At 44.2% G+C, this 21,290-nt stretch overlaps 1 protein-coding gene across 1 annotated transcript in view; it reads right to left on the bottom strand.

The window, feature by feature from the left end:
• The window catches only part of bmp6 (bone morphogenetic protein 6), a 140,024-nt gene extending 119,763 nt beyond the window's left edge, over positions 1-20,261 (bottom strand). Inside the window, exon 1 of the mRNA XM_033019025.1 lies at positions 19,613-20,261. Coding sequence (XP_032874916.1) covers positions 19,613-20,033 — 421 coding nt within the window. The 5' untranslated portion in view covers positions 20,034-20,261. The remainder of the gene's footprint in view (positions 1-19,612) is intronic.
• Positions 20,262-21,290: the final 1,029 nt, after the last annotated feature.

The following is a 21,290-nucleotide window of genomic DNA, read 5'->3' as shown; positions in this document are numbered from 1 at the left end:
ACTGATCCAGAAATCTATAACGCCCTCCACAAGCTCCTAGATGACAACCACTTCTAACACAACATTCCAACACTCCATTATACTCACCCACACTAAATGACGGTAATTATAAATGGAATGAGAAAATGCCATTCCACCCATCACTGCTGCACTTTCTATGGTTAGACTGTAATCCAATCCTTCTACAAAACTGGCCCAGCCACACGGCTTCTAGGAGGGATATTCCTGCATAAAACTTCCTGATCTGCCGAGTTAAGCAACTGATGTTCTCATCTATGCTAACCGGCATCTGCGTGATTTATATCAATTAAAGCATTAATTGCAACTATAGGCTGTTTACTGCAGCTGGCGATTCCCTTCAACCCACACACATGGGACCAGCCTTGGAAAGAGAGGAGGACCTGGGGCTGGATGGAGCCTGAAAAGCAGTTGCACAAAATGGACCTTGAATAAAGGTCTTTAAGGGAACTAATGATTAGGCCCTTGTGCTTGTTGTATGTATCCTTCACCAGCTGGCTGAGGGGATTTAATTTTCCCCCACAGGCATTTCACCTTTAGCACCCTCTCCTCCATAAAAGCAGAAACCCCCCCCCCCCCCACGGCACAAGATGGTGTCAGTCCACATTTGGCCCCATGGTGAATAGTAAATCCAGACATTTTGCCAACCTTTTAAAAAGCAGATTAGCATACTTTAGACTGCTAGAGAATTCCAATGTTCGCATCAGCCTTTAAAATGTCCCATATCCAGAAGAACAAAACAGAAAAATCAGAATATAATCCAAACTAAACACAATGTGTTTGTTTACCAGTCCTGCAGCTTTAAAAATAAATTCCTTTCTCTTTATATATTTTTTAGAAAAATCCAATCATTAAATAATTTTCCCGTCTGGAAAGAAGAATTTGAAGTTTGCACTGAGAGTTATGGGAGGCCTGGATTTACTGAGCTAATGCACAAGACATGTAATGTAATGGAGCCAAATTAACAATTACCACCAAAAAACACAGACAGATCCACAATCCCCAGCTGTTAGTTTTGCTCTTCCTTTGTGTGCTGTAGTCCTTGCCACATGGCCACCTCCCTCATGAGAACATTCTACATCAATATTTTTTACATATTAAAAAAAGATGTTGGCAATTCAATTCATGAATGATGTTTAAGGAGGTGAGATCAGACTCTTTTACGCCCCTTCACATCACCACCCCTGTTTTTATGGATAAGGTGCTAAAGTGCCGTGTACAAGCTGCCAAGTATTGGGCCAAAATATGGAGGAAGGAACTGCAGATGCTAGTTTATACCAAAGATAGACACAGAATGCTGGAGTAATTCAGCAGGTCAGGCAACATCTCTGGCGAGAAGGAATAGGTGATGTTTTGGGTCAGAATCCTTCTTCAGACTCGAACTGAAAAGTTACCTATTCCTTCTCTGCCTGACCCGTTTGGGTTACTCCAGCATTTTGTGTCTATCTTAAGTACTGGGCCAAAACTGGCATCACAGCCAAGGCAGATCATCAAGGAGCGTTGGATAATGGTGGCAGGAGGTCAGCTGGATCATGTTCCAAGTGAGGTATTGGAGCATGGTCAGGTACTGAATCTGGGACACGAGTGCCACAGAATGACATTCTTTATGTACACAAAAATGCTGGAGAAACTCAGCGGGTGCAGCAGCATCTATGGAGCGAAGGAAATAGGCGACGTTTCGGGCCGAAACCCTTCGAGCGAAGGAAATAGGCAACGTTTCGGGCCGAAACCCTTCAGCGAAGGAAATAGGCAACGTTTCGGGCCCAAAATCCTTCGAGCAAAGGAAATAGGCAACGTTTCCGGCCGAAACCCTTTGAGCGAAGGAAATAGGCAACGTTTCGGGCCGAAACCCTTCAGCGAAGGAAATAGGCAACGTTTCGGGTCGAAACCTTTCCGGGTTTCCCCTCCCCCTCTATGATCATAGATGCTGCTGCACCCGTTGAGTTTCTCCAGCATTTTTGTGTACCTTCGATTTTCCCGCATCTGCAGTTCCTTCTTAGACACTCTTTATGTGCCCGAGGGCTGTGTAATTCTTAAATGCAGAGCAGCCCCAGGCTACATCTGTACGAGGCAGCTGAAAACACAAAGGTTGCCACATGTTGACCATATCACGGAACTAGTTGTAGTTTTCAAAGGCGGCCTGACAGCACTTGTGTCGTTAAAAACTCCTGCCTGGCAAAGATAAGAAATGGATAGGAGAGGTTTGGAGAGAAATGGGTCAAACATGGGTAAATGGGACCAGCATAGATGGTCGGCATGGACGGGTTGTACTCGCTAGATCGGCTTGTACTCGCTAGAATTTAGGAGATTGAGGGGGGATCTTATAGAAAATCACAAAATTCTTAAGGGGTTGGACAGGCTAGATGCAGGAAGATTGTTCCCGATGTTGGGGAAGTCCAGGACAAGGGGTCACAGTTTAAGGATAGAGGGGAAATCCTTTAAGACCGAGATGAGAAAAACATTTTTCACACAGAGAGTGGTGAATCTCTGGAACTCTCTGCCACAGAGGGTAGTTGAGGCCAGTTCATTGGCTGTATTTAAGAGGGAGTTAGATGTGGCCCTTGTGGCTATAGGGATCAGGGGGTATGGAGAGAAGGCAGGTACAGGATACTGAGTTGGATGATCAGCCATGATCATATTGAATGGTGGTGCAGGCTCGAAGGGCCGAATGGCCTACTCCTGCACCTATTTTCTATGTATCTATGGGTTGGGCTGAAGGGCCTGTTTCTGTGCTGTATAACTCTACAATAAGATTCACAGTCAGGAAAACTAACAGCACTTTGTAACATTCCACATCCTGTGTGGTCTGCATAAATAAATGACTTGTCATAAATCAGTTTTCTAAATATTATACAAGATTTAAAAATCCCTTGGTGGCAAACTACTGGAATACTTCCTCTAAATGCCTAGACCACTGATCCTCCCATAGAGAACAAGAATGATTACTATGTAGATAATAGTGTAATTAATTGCAGTCATGGGTTTACTTGGTATGCAAAGACTCCTTGCCTCAGAAACCAGTGGAGCAGCCAATGGAAAAGAGTTAAACAATGCGTCACAAGGAAACACGATCCTGGGTACACAATGGGAAGTATGAAAGGCAACAGAAAAGGACATTAAAGATAACAACTAAACACCACAAACACTTGTGGACTGTCCAGATAAGGCCCAGGACACCAATGATGCAGTTTGAAACAAAACATTTAAAAACCCCCAGGAGCAAAATATTTAACCCAGTCCAATTTAAACATTTACAGAGTGGAAAAAAGGTATAATTACTGCTGGATGACAATCAGAAATCAAGCAGCTAATGTTTGCAAATCACCTCCCGCCATCCATTCAATCATTCTCACTGTTTTCCCACAGTATAATAAAAATAAGGTAGCTCTTGTCATGCACAACACACAATTCCCCCTGCAGATTTCATGGCTGTAGCAGAATTATCCACATGCTTTGCAAACCAAGGCTGATTTCCATCTATCCTATGGTGTCAAATTATATCACTGGGTTCCACCAGATAACAGTGGAAAACATGTTCCTCCAATCTCAAAATCAACTAATCTTATTGTCAGGTTATATATTTCACCTCTGACTGCGATATGTTTATTATGAGAAGCAGCTGGCCAGCATTGTTTCTTACAAAATAAAATAGTAAATGCGGCACTCAGCAGGTCAGGCAGCATCTATGCAGGGAGAAACAATGATCAATGCTAACTTGAACATAGAATGTTATTTAAATTTCAGCTTTCCACAGTACCCACATCACACTGTACCCCATTCTGCTGCCTCTTCCATGCAATCCTCCAACCACTGGAACACTGCTCCTAAACCACATCATGCCATTTTGTACCATACTGATTTAAAGTAGAGAAAAAATAAACTGCAGATGCTGGTTTACAAAGAAAAAGGACAAGTGCTGGAGTAACTCAATGGGTCAGGCAGCATCTCTGGACATGACATTTCGGGTCGGGACGTCTGAAGAAGGGTCCTGACCCGAAACGCCACCTGACCCGCTATATTTAAGAGGGAGTTAGATGTGGCCCTTGTGGCTAAAGGGAACAGGGGATATGGAGAGAAGGCAGGTACAGGATACTGAGTTGGATGATCAGCCATGATCATATTGAATGGCGGTGCAGGCTCGAAGGGCCGAATGGCCTACTCCTGCACCTAATTGCTATGTTACTCCAGCACTGTGTCTTTTTTTATTTAGAGTGTCCTTGTTCAGTAATAATTCTTGTTTGCAACAATCTCCCTCAGTTAAATATTCAAAATACAAAAGGCATCAAAGGGTAGGGGGAGAAAGAGAGAAAAAAATGTTACAGAGATAATGATCGTACTGAATGATGGAGTGGGCCTAATCTGCTCCTATTTTCAGCGTTCTCTGCCTATGAAATATTAGTCTTCTAACTTGCCTGTGCAAGTTTCCACATTCAATGAGTCAAAGCAAGTTCTGGAGACCCAACAAACCATCTGCACTACATCAAAGGTCATTCATGAACAGAGAACCCTCATGGTGTCAGAATAAGCCTGCTGCATGGGGAAAAGCACAGGGGCTCGCATTTTAAAGTACCTGTAAGAATCTCAGGTACTCCAAGGTTCTCTTTTTTATATATGCGCACACATACAAAATCTCACACACACACACCCGTACACTGTCATAGAGGTATACAGACCCAAACACAGGACCATCAAGGATCCTTGCCAGAAAAAGGCACAAAGACGTGGGTTTCATGGGTTAAGGGGAGAAGGCAGGAGAGTGGGGTTAGGAGGGAGAGATTGATCAGCCATGATTGAATGGCATGATGGGGGCGAATGGCCTAATTCTGCTCCTATCACTCATGATCTTATGAAAGTGCTGGAGTAACTCAGCAGGTCAAGCAGCATCTCTGGAGGACAGGGGTAGGTGCTGTTTTGGGTTTCAGGGTTTTTGCCACACAGATGGGAATTCCACAGGAACAAGATAATGGCCGAAGCAATTATCAAGTGTTTAGTCCTGATAAAGCAAATGGAAATTGCCTCTGGGGGAGAAAAAGCAACCAGCTTTCACAGTTCAGGAATGTCCGGCAGGATAGATCCAGTAGCGTACGTTCACGTGGCCTTGAGAAACGTGACACTGACGCACCTGCAAAGAATGCATCATAAAGAACACTTTCTGCACTTCCTCCTCCATCATCACCGATTCCACCCACCCACAACTCAGACATTTATGGTCAGACATACATGCTCCAAGATCATGACAAATCCCCAACTCTCCGTCAATGCAACTCCCTGCTGGGATTGTGGATTGGTGCAATAATCCCACATCAGTCAGCATGAGCAAATTTGAATCATCACACAGATTTTACCACATTTCAACAATAGTAATTCATCAACTGCATGAACTAAGTCGTACACCAATATAATATTATAAAACACAGTATATGGTGCTGAAACCAAAACTGCTCATTTCTTTGCAATCTCGATTCTTGATTGTTTTTTTAATCTGCATTTCGGAGGGCACACTTGAATGTACTCCCCTCTGAAACCTTACAGCCCTCAAACAATCCAACAAGAATAGCTAGAACCATGAAACTGCAGATGTTGGTTTAACAAAGAAAGGGGACCAAAATTGTGGAGTAGCTTAGCAGCATAGGCGGAAATCCTGGGGGGAGGGGGGTGGGGCCGAGCCCCCCTCATGTTTTGAGAGGTGAGGGACAATTCCCCCATGTTTTGTAATCCAGATTTTGAAATTCGGTTTTAAAAATCTATTAAAAATCTCCGCTCTCCACGAGACAGTGGGGGTGGGACTGATGATCGTGGGGTGCCTGTTGGACGAGAAAAACATCGGTCAGCAGGCAGTGGGGTGGGGGGACACACGATGATTCAGTGCGATGATTGGAGGAGGGATGTTTTTATAACGAATTCCACCCTTGCATAGCAGGTTTGGCAGCATCCCTGGGTAACAAGGATAGGTGACATTTTGGGTCAGGAAAAGAGTCACGACCCAAAAGGTCACCTGTCCATTTTCTCCAGGGTTACTGCCTGACCCGCTGAGTTACTCCAGCATTTCATGTCTTTCCTCAACAAAAAAGGCTTCCTGGATTTCAAACTAAATCACAAAGTGCTGCAGGAACTCGGCAGGTCAGGCAGCATCTGGGGAAGGGATATACAGGCAATGTTCCATTCCCTCCACAGATGTTGCCTGGCTTTGTTGAGCTCCTCCCGCACTTTGTGTTTGCTCAAGTTGCCAACATCTGCAATTGCTGTATCTTCAAGTAATCCAAGAATGGTCTGAATTGGGAGAGAAAATGATTCCAGTGTGGGGAGAGAGGAGGAAGATTCCAGATTAAGAATAGAGTACATTAAGGCTTAAAAAACAGAAATAGCCAAGAGGTCACACTAAGCTTTGTAGGACTTCTTAATATTCATTACTTCAGCCATTGGTACTGCTGACTAATTTGGTTTTAAAATTGTCGATTATTAATTTAGCTTCCATGGTTGGGATTTTGAAGTGGGAGATTCTTGGGATTTTTAACCAGTGCATCTTGGTTACTAGTCCTGTAAATGGACAGTTAATGTACTAGTAATTAAGAGGCACTGATTAACCTCTGTATCACCACTACTACACCAAGAGCATTAAAGAGACATAAATGGCCCACATAAAGAAGAATTAAGTTTAAGGTTCAAAGTTATGGAGTCACTGGCACAGCTTATTATGGTCATTGATCTTGCCAGTGGTTGGTGGGACTGGTTCAGATGGTAACATACATCCACAGTTTGATTCAAGATGATCACATCAAATTTTGCAATTGTCTAGTGAATGAAGTGCCTGGTATCGGGTGGCCAGCCCAACGTTCTCCTCCAGCTCCACAAACTACAGAGCATCCTGGACAATACAGCTCACCCCCTCCATGTCAACCTTCAGCAACAGACTGGTTCCACCAAGATGCAGGACAGAACGCCACAGGAGATCCTTCTTCTCTGTGGCTATCAAACTGTACAACTCCTCTCCCTTCAGTCGTGGGGTAGACCGAGTCAGGGTATTGAGTGTAGAAGTTGGGAGGTCATGTTGCAGTAGTAACAGACGTTGGTGAGGCCGCATTTAGAGTATTGTGTTCGGTTCTGGGCACCTTGTGATAGGAAAGATGTTGTCAAGCTGGAAAGGGTACAGAGATGTGCGAGGATGTTGTCTATAAGGAGTGGTTGAGAAGGCTGGGACTCTATTCCTTAGAGCGTGGGAGGATGAGGAGTGATCTTATAGAGGTGTATAAGATCATGAGAGGAATTGGGAGGTCATGTGGCAGTTGTACAAGACATTGGTGAGGCCGCATTTAGAGTATTGTGATCAGTTCTGGGCACCTTGCTAGAGGAAAGATGTTCTCAAGCTGGAAAGGGTACAGAGATTTTCGTTGAAGCAGAAAAGATTTAATAATGTCTTTATTTATATAGCACATTTTTAGTCAACTTGCATTGACCCCAAAGTGCTTCACACAATTACTTCCATACAGACAGGCAAAGGTGGGTGAAGTGTCTTGCCCAAGGACACACACAGGCAAAGGTGGGTGAAGTGTCTTGCCCAAGGACACAACGACAGTATGCACTCCAAGCGGGATTCGAACCAGCTACCTTCCGGTTGCCAGCCGAACACTTAGCCTATTGTGCCATCTGTCGTCAATAAGAATCTGAGGGGTATCTTTTTCACACAAAGGGTGGTGGATGCATGGAACAAGCTGCCAGAGATGGTTGAGGCAGGGACTATCCCAACATTTAAGAAACAATTAGACAGGTACATGGACAGAATAGGTTTGGAAGGATATGGACCAAATGTGGTCAGGTGGGACTAGTGTATCCGGGACATATTGGCCGTTGTGGGCGAGTTGGGCCGAAGGGCCTGTTTCCACACTACCACTCTATGACTCACTCTACGACTATGACCCTTGTACTTTCCTTAGATATGAAGATGAACCACTGCATTTAACACAGCATAATGCCTTCTCAATACATTGTCAAGATTCAGCTGCTGTCACATAATGTCTGAGAACCTGGTCCATTCCTGTGGAGTTTGCACATTCTTCCTGTGATGTGTAGATTTCCACTGGGTGCTCTGGTTCCCCCCCCATATTCGAAAGGCTTGTAGGTTTATTGACCTCTAAGTTTCCCCTAGAGTGTAGGGATTGGATGAGAAAGTTGGATAATTTAGAACTAGTGTGGACACGTGATCAATGGTCGAAATGGACTTGGTGGGTTGAAGGGTCCTTTCAACTGTGTATTTTTCCAATCTAATTTGTGGAAGGACATCCTTGTGATTGAGGCAGTAGGTTCACGAGATTGATCCCTGGGATGGCGGGACTGTCATATGAGGAAAGATTGAAAAGACTCGGTTTCTATTCACTGGAGTTTAGAAGGACGAGGGGGATCTTATAGAAACATATAAAATCATAAAAGGACTGGACAAGCTAGATGCAGGAAAAAAGTTCCCAATTTTGGGTGAGTCCAGAACCAGGGGTCCAATCTTAGAATAAAGGGAAGGTCATTTAGGCTGAGGTGAGAAAAAACTTTTTCACCCAGAGTTGTGAATTTATGGAATTCCCTGCCACAGAGGGCAGTGGAGGCCAAATCACTGGAGGGATTTAAGAGAGAGTTAGATAGAGCTCTAGGGGCTAGTGGAGTCAAGGGATATGGGGAGAAGGCAGACATAGAAACATAGAAACATAGAAATTAGGTGCAGGAGTAGGCCATTCGGCCCTTCGAGCCTGCACCGCCATTCAATATGATCATGGCTGATCATCCAACTCAGTATCCCGTACCTGCCTTCTCTCCATACCCTCTGATCCCCTTAGCCACAAGGGCCACATCTAACTCCCTCTTAAATATAGCCAATGAACTGGCCTCGACTACCCTCTGTGGCAGGGAGTTCCAGAGATTCACCACTCTCTGTGTGAAAAAAGTTCTTCTCATCTCGGCTTTAAAGGATTTCCCCCTTATCCTTAAGCTGTGACCCCTTGTCCTGGACTTCCCCAACATCGGGAGCAATCTTCCTGCATCTAGCCTGTCCAACCCCTTAAGAATTTTGTAAGTTTCTATAAGATCCCCTCTCAATCTCCTAAATTCTAGAGAGTATAAACCAAGTCTATCCAGTCTTTCTTCATAAGACAGTCCTGACATCCCAGGAATCAGTCTGGTGAACCTTCTCTGCACTCCCTCTATGGCAATAATGTCCTTCCTCAGATTTGGAGACCAAAACTGTACGCAATACTCCAGGTGTGGTCTCACCAAGACCCTGTACAACTGCAGTAGAACCTCCCTGCTCCTATACTCAAATCCTTTTGCTATGAAAGCTAACATATCATTCGCTTTCTTCACTGCCTGCTGCACCTGCATGCCCACTTTCAATGACTGGTGTACCATGACACCCAGGTCTCGCTGCATCTCCCCTTTTCCTAGTCGGCCACCATTTAGATAATAGTCTGCTTTCATGTTTTTGCCACTAAAATGGATAACCTCACATTTATCCACATTATACTGCATCTGCCAAACATTTGCCCACTCACCCAGCCTATCCAAGTCACCTTGCAGTCTCCTAGCATCCTCCTCACAGCTAACACTGCCCCCCAGCTTAGTGTCATCCGCAAACTTGGAGATATTGCCTTCAATTCCCTCATCCAGATCATTAATATACATTGTAAATAGCTGGGGTCCCAGCACTGAGCCTTGCGGTACCCCACTAGTCACTGCCTGCCATTGTGAAAAGGACACGGGTTATTGATTGGGGACGATCAGGCATGATCACAATGAATGGCGGTGCTGGCTCGAAGGGCCGAATGGCCTCCTCCTGCACGTATTTTCTATGTTTCTATGATCAATTGGTCGTCACTTCATACACAAATGCATGGATTCCTTCAGCTCAAAGATTAACCAGCCCTGCAATTACCCCCTCTCCTCTCACCAGCTACCACTGGCGACTGGTCTTAACTCAAGACCTCCATCGCTTTGTGCTTTCTCACTGCTCCTGCTACGAACTGCTCTCCATGCTCACCTTTCCCATGAGACTAATTTCAGAACCCACTGACCCTCCAAACAGTGCTGTGTTTGAAATGTTTTTATAGCATTCACTCTCCAAGCTTTCCTTTCAATAATAAACTGCTAACACTGTCCATCTTGCAAACGGGTGCCTCGAGTAACCACTGCTCACTTCCCGGCTCAATTGTTGAGGAGAATTGTAACGAACAGATCCATGGTCTTCCAACATCTCCCACAGCTTCCAAGCAGGGATTCACTTTTCCTACCTAATCCCTACCACAGAGATCACCTGGCAAAAGTTCTCAGTAGACCCCTACTTCACTTTCAGACTGCTGACTATTGAGATAACATTTGACAAAGCCAATCTTGTCACCTCTTCTCTTGCAATACAACTAACTACTTTCTAGATGCAGCCATTCAATATCTGCTGTAGTCAGCATAGTCATATTGTTCAGATAAGGTTGCTTGTTCCATGAAACATAAAAAAATATATGTGCAAGAGTAGGCCATTTGGCCCTTTGAGCCAGCACTGCCATTCAATATGATCATGGCTAATCATCTAAAATCAGTACCCCGTTCCTGCTTTTTCCCCATATCCCTCGATTCCTTTAGCCCCAAGAGCTAACTCTAACGCTCTCTTGAAAACATTGGGGTAAGGGGGAACTGTACAAAAGGGACGGGTTGCATCTTAACAGGTGTGGGACCAGCATTCTGGCAGGCAGGTTTGCCACTGCTACACGGGTGGTTTTAAACTGAATAAGGGGGGTGGGGTGTCGAATGGGCTAGTGGAGGATGGAGTTAAAGGGAAAGGGTTTCTTAAATGTGTGAGCGTAGAGACAAAGGGGTGTAAAATGAGGGTAGAAGCAATAGGTAGCAAGGTGAAAAGTAAAAGTGGCAGGCCGGAAAATCCAGGGCAAAAATCAAAAAGGGCCACTTTTCAACAAAATTGTATAAGGGGTAAGAGTGCTGTAAAAACAAGCCTGAAGGCTTTGTGTCTCAATGCAAGGAGCATTCGTAATAAGGTGGATGAGTTGAATGTGCAGATAGCTATTAATGACTATGATATAGTTGGGATCACGGAGACATGGCTCCAGGGTGACCAAGGCTGGGAGCTGAACATCCAGGGATATTCAATATTCAGGAGGGATAGAGAGAAAGGAAAAGGAGGTGGGGTAGCGTTGCTGATTAGAGAGGAGATTAACGCAATGGAAAGGAAGGACATTAGTTTGCAGGATGTGGAATCGGTATGGGTAGAGCTGCGAAACACTAAGGGGCAGAAAACGCTGGTGGGTGTTGTGTACAGGCCACCTAACAGTAGTAGTGAAGTTGGAGATGGTATCAAACAGGAAATTAGAAATGCGTGCGACAAAGGCAAAACCGTTATAATGGGTGACTTCAATCTACATATAGATTGGGTGAATCAAATTGGCAGGGGTGCTGAGGAAGAGGATTTTTTGGAATGTATGCGGGATAGTTATTTAAATCAACATGTAGAGGAACCAACGAGAGAGCAGGCTATTTTAGACTGGGTATTGAGTAATGAGGAAGGGTTAGTTAGCAGTCTTGTTGTACGTGCCCCCTTGGGCAAGAGTGACCATAATATGGTTGAGTTCTTCATTAGGATGGAGAGTGACATTGTTAATTCAGAAACAATGGTTCTGAACTTAAAGAAAGGTAACTTTGAGGGTATGAGACGTGAATTGGCCAAGATTGACTGGCAATTCATTCTAAAAGGGTTGACGGTGGATATGCAATGGAAGACATTTAAAGACTGCATGGATGAACTACAAAAATTGTTCATCCCAGTTTGGCAAAAGAATAAATCAGGGAAGGTAGTGCATCCGTGGATAACAAGGGAAATCAGGGATAGTATCAAAGCGAAGGATGATGCGTACAAATTAGCCAGAAAAAGCAGCATACCGGAGGACTGGGAGAAATTCAGAGACCAGCAGAGGAGGACAAAGGGCTTAATTAGGAAAGGAAAAATAGATTATGAAAGAAAACTGGCAGGGAACATAAAAACTGACTGCAAAAGTTTTTATAGATATGTGAAAAGAAAGAGATTAGTTAAAACAAATGTAGGTCCCTTGCAGTCAGAAACGGGTGAGTTGATCATGGGGAACAAGGATATGGCGGACCAATTGAATAACTACTTTGGTTCCGTCTTCACTAAGGAAGACATAAATAATATGCCGGAGATAGCAGGGGACCGCGGGTCAAAGGAGTTGGAGGAATTGAGTGAAATCCAGGTTAGCCGGGAAGTGGTGTTGGGTAAATTAAATGGATTAAAGGCCGATAAATCCCCAGGGCCAGATAGGCTGCATCCCAGAGTACTTAAGGAAGTAGCTCCAGAAATAGTGGATGCATTAGTAATAATCTTTCAAAACTCTTTAGATTCTGGAGTAGTTCCTGAGGATTGGCGGGTAGCAAACGTAACCCCACTTTTTAAGAAGGGAGGGAGAGAGAAAACGGGGAATTACAGACCAGTTAGTCTAACATCGGTAGTGGGGAAACTACTAGAGTCAGTTATTAAAGATGGGATAGCAGCACATTTGGAAAGTGGTGAAATCATTGGACAAAGTCAGCATGGATTTACAAAAGGTAAATCATGTCTGACGAATCTTATAGAATTTTTTGAGGATGTAACTAGTAGCGTGGATAGGGGAGAACCAGTGGATGTGGTGTATCTGGACTTCCAGAAGGCTTTCGACAAGGTCCCACATAAGAGATTAGTTTACAAACTTAAAGCACACGGCATTGGGGGTTCAGTATTGATGTGGATAGAGAACTGGCTGGCAAACAGGAAGCAAAGAGTAGGAGTAAACGGGTCCTTTTCACAATGGCAGGCAGTGACTAGTGGGGTACCGCAAGGCTCAGTGCTGGGACCCCAGCTATTTACAATATATATTAATGATCTGGATGAGGGAATTGAAGGCAATATCTCCAAGTTTGCGGATGACACGAAGCTGGGGGGCAGTGTTAGCTGTGAGGAGGATGCTAGGAGACTGCAAAGTGACTTGGATAGGCTGGGTGAGTGGGCAAATGTTTGGCAGATGCAGTATAATGTGGATAAATGTGAGGTTATCCATTTTGGTGGCAAAAACAGGAAAGCAGACTATTATCTAAATGGTGGCCGACTAGGAAAAGGGGAGATGCAGCGAGACCTGGGTGTCATGGTACACCAGTCATTGAAAGTGGGCATGCAAGTGCAGCAGGCAGTAAAGAAAGCGAATGGTATGTTAGCTTTCATAGCAAAAGGATTTGAGTATAGGAGCAGGGAGGTTCTACTGCAGTTGTACAGGGTCTTGGTGAGACCACACCTGGAGTATTGCGTACAGTTTTGGTCTCCAAATCTGAGGAAGGACATTATTGCCATAGAGGGAGTGCAGAGAAGGTTCACCAGACTGATTCCTGGGATGTCAGGACTGTCTTATGAAGAAAGACTGGATAGACTTGGTTTATACTCTCTAGAATTTAGGAGATTGAGAGGGGATCTTATAGAAACTTACAAAATTCTTAAGGGGTTGGACAGGCTAGATGCAGGAAGATTGCTCCCGATGTTGGGGAAGTCCAGGACAAGGGGTCACAGCTTAAGGATAAGGGGGAAATCCTTTAAAACCGAGATGAGAAGAACTTTTTTCACACAGTGGTGAACCTCTGGAACTCCCTGCCACAGTGGGTAGTCGAGGCCAGTTCATTGGCTATATTTAAGAGGGAGTTAGATGTGGCCCTTGTGGCTAAGGGGATCAGAGGGTATGGAGAGAAGGCAGGTACGGGATACTGAGTTGGATGATCAGCCATGATCATATTGAATGGCGGTGCAGGCTCGAAGGGCCGAATGGCCTACTCCTGCACCTAATTTCTATGTTTCTATCCAGTGAATTGGCCTCCACTGCCTTCCGTGGTGGAGAATTCCACAGATTCACAACTCACTGGCTGAAGAAGTTTTCCTCAGCTCAGTCCTAAATGGCCTACCCCTTATTCTTAAACTGTGGCCCCCGATTCTGGACTCCAACTTAAAACATCATGAACATTTTTCCTGCATCTAGCCTGTCCAATCCTTAAAGAATGTTATTTGTTTCTATAAGATCCCTTCTCATCCTTCTAAATTCCAGTGAATACAAGCCCAGTCGACCCATTCTTTCAACATATGTCAATTCCGCCATCCTGAGAATTAACCTGGTGAACCTACGCTGCACTCCCTCAATAGCAATAATGTCCTTCCTCAAATCAGACCAAAATTGCACACAATACCCAGGTGCAGTCTCACCAGCGCCCAGCACAACCTTCTTGCTCCTAAACTCAAATCCTCTCACAACAAAGGCCAACATGCCATTAACCTTCTTCACTGCCTGCTGTGCCTGCATGCTTACTTTCAGTGACTGATATACAAGCACACCCAGGTCTCATTGCACCTCCTCTTCTCCTAGTCTGACAGCATTCAGATAATAACCTGCCTTCCTGTTCTTGCCACCAAAGTGGATAACCTCACATTTATCCACATTATAAAGCATGTGCCATGCATCTGCCAACTCACACAACCTATCCAAGTCACCCTGCAGCTTCACAGCATCCTCATTGCAGCTTATACCGCCAACCAGCTTTGTGTCTTCCGCAAACTTGCAGATGTCACATTTAATTCCCTCGGCTAAATCGTTAATATATATTGTAAATAACTGGGGTCCCAGCACCGAGCCTTGCGGCACCCCACTAGTCACTGCATGCCATTCTGAAAAGGACCTGTTAATTCCTACTTTTTGCTTCCTGTCTGCAAACCAGTTCTCTGTCTATGTCAAAACCCTACCCCCAATACCATGTGCTCTAATTTTGCACACTAATCTCATGTGGAACCTTGTCAAAGGCTTTTTTAAAGCCCAGATACACCACATCCACTGGCTCTCCCTTATCCATTCTACTTGTTACACCCTCAAAAATTTCCAGAAGATTAGTCAAGCATGATTTCCCCTTCATAAATCCATGCTGACTTCGGGCGATCCTGTCAATGCTTTCCAAATGCACTGCTATAACATCTTTAATAAGTGACTCAAGCAGCTTCCCCACTACCGATGTACGGCTAACTGGTCTATAATTCCCCATTTTCTCTCTCCCTCCTGTCTTAAAAAGTGGAGTTACATTAGCTACACTCCAGTTGACAGGAACTGATCCAGTCAAGAGAACATTGGAAAATGAACACCATGCTTCCACAATTTCTAGGGCCACCTCCTCGAGTGCTCTGGGATGCAGACCATCAGGTCCTAGGGATTTTTCTGCTTTCAGTGCCAACAGTTTACATAACACCATTTCCTGACTAATGTGGATTCTCTTCAGTTCCTCCCTCCCACTAAATCCTCGGTCCCCTGGTATTTCTAAGAGATTGGTTCTGTCTTCACTAAGGAAGGCACAAAAAAATACTCGTTTCACTGTTCTGCCAGTTCCTTGTTTCCCATTATACATTCACCTGTTTCTGATTGTAAGGGCTAATCTTTTCCTTTCAACATATCTAAAGAAGCTTTTAGAGTCAGTTTTTATATTCCTCACAAGCTTCCTTTCATGCTCTTTTTTCTCCCCCTTAATTAACCCCTTTGTCCTCCTCCGTTGAGTTCTAAATTTCTCCCAGTCGTCTGGTTTGCTGCTGGCTTGACATCCCAGTTTCAGCGCACTGACCATCAAGCAGCGAGACCACAGACTCACCAGCTCCTCCACCATTTTACCATTCACCTACACTATGGACAACTTAACAGCCAATTAGCCTGCCAACCTGCAAGTCTTTGGGGCGAGGGATGAAACTGGAGTATTCAGGACACACACATGGTCAAAGAACATAAAAACATCACGCCAATAATGTTGGAGGTTAGGATTGTACCTAGGTCATTTGCACAGCGAGGCAGAAGCACTCGTTGAGTCACTTTGCAGATCTGTCAATAGAACTCTATTCCAATGATGCTTCCTCCCAGTAACTCATCGTGGCCATGTCATCCAATGAATGGATGTGGTCCATTTCTCCAACTGATTACTGTACTGTACGGTATCTTGATCAGCTGGGATAAGTGGGCCAAGGAATGGCAAATTATGTTTAAGTACAGGGTATTGCATTATTGGGAAATCAAACCGAGGTCGGCCTTTTGCAGTGAATGGCAAGGGCCTGGGGAGTGTTGTAGAACAGACACATAGGAACACAAGTACATAGTTCTCTGAACGTGGTGTTGCTGGAATACAGATTGGTGATAAAGGCTTTTGGCCCACTGGCCTTCACCAGTAAAGGCATTGAGTATAGAAATTGGGATATTATGCTGCAGTGGCACAAGATGGTGACGGGGTTATACTTGGTGTAGTGTGCTCGGATTTGGTCAGGCTGTTACAGGAAGAATGGCATTAAGAGCAAGAAAGATCAACTAGGATGCTTGAATGACTCAAGGGACAGAGTTAAAGGGAGAGGCTTGTCAAGCTAGGAGAGCAGGAGGCCGAGATGGTCTCATAGAGGGGTATAGAACCATGGGGGGCATAGTTAAGCTAAATGCAGGCCGTTTTTATCTCCCAGGATGAAGGAATGAACAACTGGAGGGCGTGGGTTTAAGGTGCGAGGAATACGCACGTGTACACACGAGGGGAGGTAGTTGAGGCAGGTACAATAACAACATTTAGACACTTGGACAGGTACATGGATAGGAAAGATGAAGAGGGATATGGGTCAAACACAGGAAAATGGGTACAAATTATTAAATATCAAGCTGCATTTAATTTACCATGTTCCCACTGATATAAGCTTTCTGTCAAAGTCAATGCCAAAAGAAAACGCCATCCCGATACCACCTCCACCAGTCAGAACTGTTAACTACCTGTTCTCTTAACAGCCAATTCTGCACAATAAATGTATCTTGCTTTTGCACGCTCCAAGGCAAAACAGATGTTCTGAAATACGTGCTCACAAATCCTGCCTTTGGTTTAAGAGGCTTCTAAAACCCCGGAGTGTATTATTACCTTATAATAGTTCCAGACATCTTGTTCACTACATCAGTATTCCCAGATGCTTATGTTTACTGCGGATTTATTTTTTTTAAACAAGAACTACTCAGCAAGCATCCCAGTAGCCCATCACATTTACTCAAGGCTTTGTACCAAAGTAATAGGATACAGACTCACACCAAGCCTATTTCAGCCAGTCAAAAGAAAATGCAAGAATCTTCTCTGCACAAAGAATAACTGCCCATCGGACTAGGACACCCAGAGGCACAAGATAAGCTCACAGGTTATAGGAGAAAAAATTAGGCCATTCGGCCCATCTAGTCTACCCTGCATTTTACCATGCCAGATCTATCCTTCCTTCTCAACCCCATTCTCTTGCCTTCTCCCAATAACCCGACACCTGTACTAATCAAGAATCTGTCAATTTCCACCTTAGAAATATCTACCTACGGCCTCCACAGCCTTCTGTGGCAATGAATTCCACTGATTCACCACCCTCTGAATAAAGAAATTCTTCACCATCTCCTTTGTCAAGGTCTGATGAAACAAAATATACATTTCCTGGGGATAGAATTGTTTGGAATTTGTTCCATTGTGGCTATTAAATAAAGTGGAATTGGTTGCCATTGGGGCACCTTCAGTTGATCTAGATCTAGATCTGAAGGCAACACAAGAAGCAGGCGACTGCACTGTGGAGTTGCAGAGGAGATTCACCAGCAAGGATGGTGCCTGGAATGGTAAATTTCCCATTATGGACAGAGACTGGTTAGGTGGGTTTAATTTCCTTGGAGTGTAAGAGGCAAATGGGGGACGGTAAAAATGTACATCATGGAGACGATGGGTAGTTGGAAACTTTTCCCCATAGACGAGGTATCTAACGTAAAGTTGGAGTAAGGAGTACTAGATTTCGAGAGAATCGAAGGAAGAACTTCTTCGCACAGGGTGTTGTTTGATTGAGTGGGTGGTGAAGGCAGAGACTCTCATAACATTTACGAAGCATTCTAATTAGTACTTGAACTGCCTGGGCATAGAAAGCTTGAAATTAACTTCCAACCCTACATAACAAAGCCCAGATTGGCCTCAAAAGATGTGGAAACTCTTCAAGGGTTTAATTATGCAAGTGTAAGTAAAATACAAGTGGATGAATACTTGCAGACACCCATCACGTCAATTTAACTCGCAGGAAATCAAATCTTTAAAATTAAGTGGCAAACTGCATTAAATTGTGTAGATAAGCTGATGTTCACCAAGTGGACACGTATTCTGCAAAAACATAATTTGGATTTTGCCAGAAAAAAACAAAACTATTTCCTTTCCCTGTTCTTTCCAAACACACCACCATTAAGCAAGGATGTTTTGATTACTATTTACCCAATGAGAACCCACTTTAACAGGCATCATTTGCCAGAATATTTTTTTAAACTTCTTCCGCTTTGGAACACAGTAGCTGCCTCGGTAAAGTCTCCAGACATCAGCCAAGATTTATGGCAAATAAACAGATGAGTCAATGAATCTGATGTCAATATTATGTCAGGAAGACCCCAAGTCAGTTACCACACAAACCGAAGGCGTCCAGAGGTGCAGAATGGTGGCCCGCGTTACAGGGGAGAACCACCTCCTCAAATACACAGGGATCCGACACTTTAAAATGTAAGATAAACACAAAAAGCTGGAGTAACTCAGCGGGACAGGCAGCATCTCTGGAGAGAAGGAATGGATGACGTTTCGGGTCGAGATCCTTCATTTAAAATGCATGTTTACAACTAATGACCCTTCAAAATGCGTGCCAATTAACGAAATATTACAGCTGCAACATTGCAACATTGAAGGGGAGGTTTCACGCTGTTTCATTGACGAATACCAAAAGTAATGCAGTAACATTTACGAATGGAAATCTAGTCTCCAGTAAAGTGAAATCGGCTCGTTTCCATCCAGGGAAACACGGGCAGCAGGTGCATTGCACCTCATACATCACACGAGGCACAACTTAGGATGATGACTTTAAAATTTAGTTTAAATAATTTCCTTTCCCGCGTTATCACAGAGTATACCGTTTCACGATGGTGAATTCCACCAAAATTATATGTTTCTGATGTTTTTTTTTTTAAATTACGTTGCATTCCACAGTTTATTCAAAGGAAGCCCCCAGCAGCAGGGTGGGAGATCTCTAACTGAACTCCCGAAAGCACATGTCCTGACCACACCACGCCGAGATCAACAGGCACTAAAAAGTAATTCTTAGCGTTGGTATAAATGCGGGTGTACTTAATATTTTGTTTTATGGATTTAGAGCAGAAAACATTCATTCATGCTGTTTTAGGGACCGGTGCTGCGAACTCCTCTGACCTGATAACATCGTTTTTAGTAAAAATGAACGCTTCTTTTGCCTTCATGTCGATTCTTATCAGTTCAAAAAGAAAAGCAACAAACATTGTAATCGGTTTTTTTAAACGAGCTCTTTGCTGTTGACCTATGGGTTTAAACCAGTGTGTGTTCCGGAGAGCGGTATACATCTCTGTGTGTGTGCATGTGCGTTTAGTAAGTTGATGTATGCGTGAGTAATTGGTGTGCATTTGTGCAACGTGCATGCGAACACTGGCTGTTGAGCCTGATTTATAACGTTTCGGCTTACCTAAGTTCACGAAACTCATGACCATATCTGCCTGGTTAAGGAAAGAGCTGTCCTGCAAGCTGGCCAGCGGCGGGCTCTGCGTGGTGAACACCGGTCTGTACTGGTGCGAGAAGCCTTCCTCCTCCTCGCCCCCGGTGGACATGGCATTGTACAAGTCAAGCATGAAGAGGGGCGCCGAGTTATGCTTCCCGTGCGAGTGAGGTCTGGGCCGGTGGGGTAGCCCCAGGATGGAGAGAATCTCCCGCTGCATGTTCTTCTTCTCGTGGTGTTTGAGGCGGCGGTGCACAAAGCTGGAGTGGAGCTCGCTGTGGCTGCCCGTGTCCAGCAGCAAGCTGCCCGCCACGGACAACCACTCGACCACCAGGCAACAGCTCCACAGCAGCCCGAGCGCGACTCCCCGCTCGACTGCAAATGCTCCCATTGTCCGGAACAGACAGATGCAAAACTTACAACGTGAAGCAAAAGAGAAAACTTTTTTTTCCCCTATATATTTTAAAAAGTATATATACACATTTAAATAAATACACTGTGTGCTTGCACCGAGCCGGCCCCAGTGTGCTGTGTGTATCCCACACTTTCTCTGCTCTTCACATGTTATCAATGAACGATTCGAACTTCGCAGCAGGTAACACTCCAAACCCCCTCTGTTACGTCACCTGATTGACGGCCCGGCAGGCGACACAACGTTCCATCCTTTCCGCGCGCTACAATTGCGCCCAGGGAAGGCGGGCTTTTGCATCGGGCTCCTCCCATTCATAACCCCCTCTCTCCCATAACCCGGCTGTCTATTGCTGCATGTGGAATATAACGTCTTGTTGCCCCAAGACTTGGGATCTCAGTTTTACAGAAAATGAGATGACTTTTTTTTCCAACTGTTCCAATGCCATCCTTGTAAAATCACCCATTGTTTGGATTTTTTTTTGCTAACGGTCTGTTTCTTTCCATCAGCAGAGGGAGGTTAAAAACATTATTTTTATTTAACTAAATAGTCTCGCGACCTTCTTATTCCAAGATTCGGTATGAGTGCGTTTAGATTAGGAGTTATAATCTGTAATCTGTTCAATTCAGAAAGTTTATATTGTCATTGCGAGTCACTGCATCCGTTTCAAGTGTAGCATTCACAATCAGGGCACTGTTTTCCAAGTTGGCCATTAACTAAATGTTATTTTAGTCGTTATCTGCTGCATTCCTTGCTTCGTGATAATAGGACAGGGTGTTTCGCCGGAAACATTCAGTTTCGCACCACTTTATTTATCTGCGGGGATGAAGTAAGGGCGTTTGTTTTCTCGTACAGTGGCCAGCGAGTTGGCCTCTGCAAAATTAGATGTTTTACGTAGAGGGGATTTCCTCTACTATTTAGTTATTAGTCGTTTATAATCTGTTCAATTAATGTCACTTCCATCAACGCTTTGCACGAGTCATTTATCAAACGATTAAATTATTCTGACTGAAACCAAAAGACTGATTTATGCTTTCAAATAAACCGACTATAAGGGAATAAATCGGGATGGAAACCACAGTTTTTTTGTAAACCATGCCGACAATAACTTGTTTTTTAACAAGCCGGGTGGGAGCGAAGGAGCAACCATATCTGCAATGTAACACCGGGTGGTTGCGATTACTTGTGAGTTTCACACCTTGTTTTGTGGTGGTATTTTCAGATGATAATATTATTTCA

Source organism: Amblyraja radiata, chromosome 4, assembly GCF_010909765.2.
Source record: "Amblyraja radiata isolate CabotCenter1 chromosome 4, sAmbRad1.1.pri, whole genome shotgun sequence".
NCBI lineage: Eukaryota > Metazoa > Chordata > Chondrichthyes > Rajiformes > Rajidae > Amblyraja > Amblyraja radiata.
The sequence above is the reverse complement of the archived record's forward strand: the minus strand, read 5'-3'. Positions and strand labels throughout refer to the sequence as shown.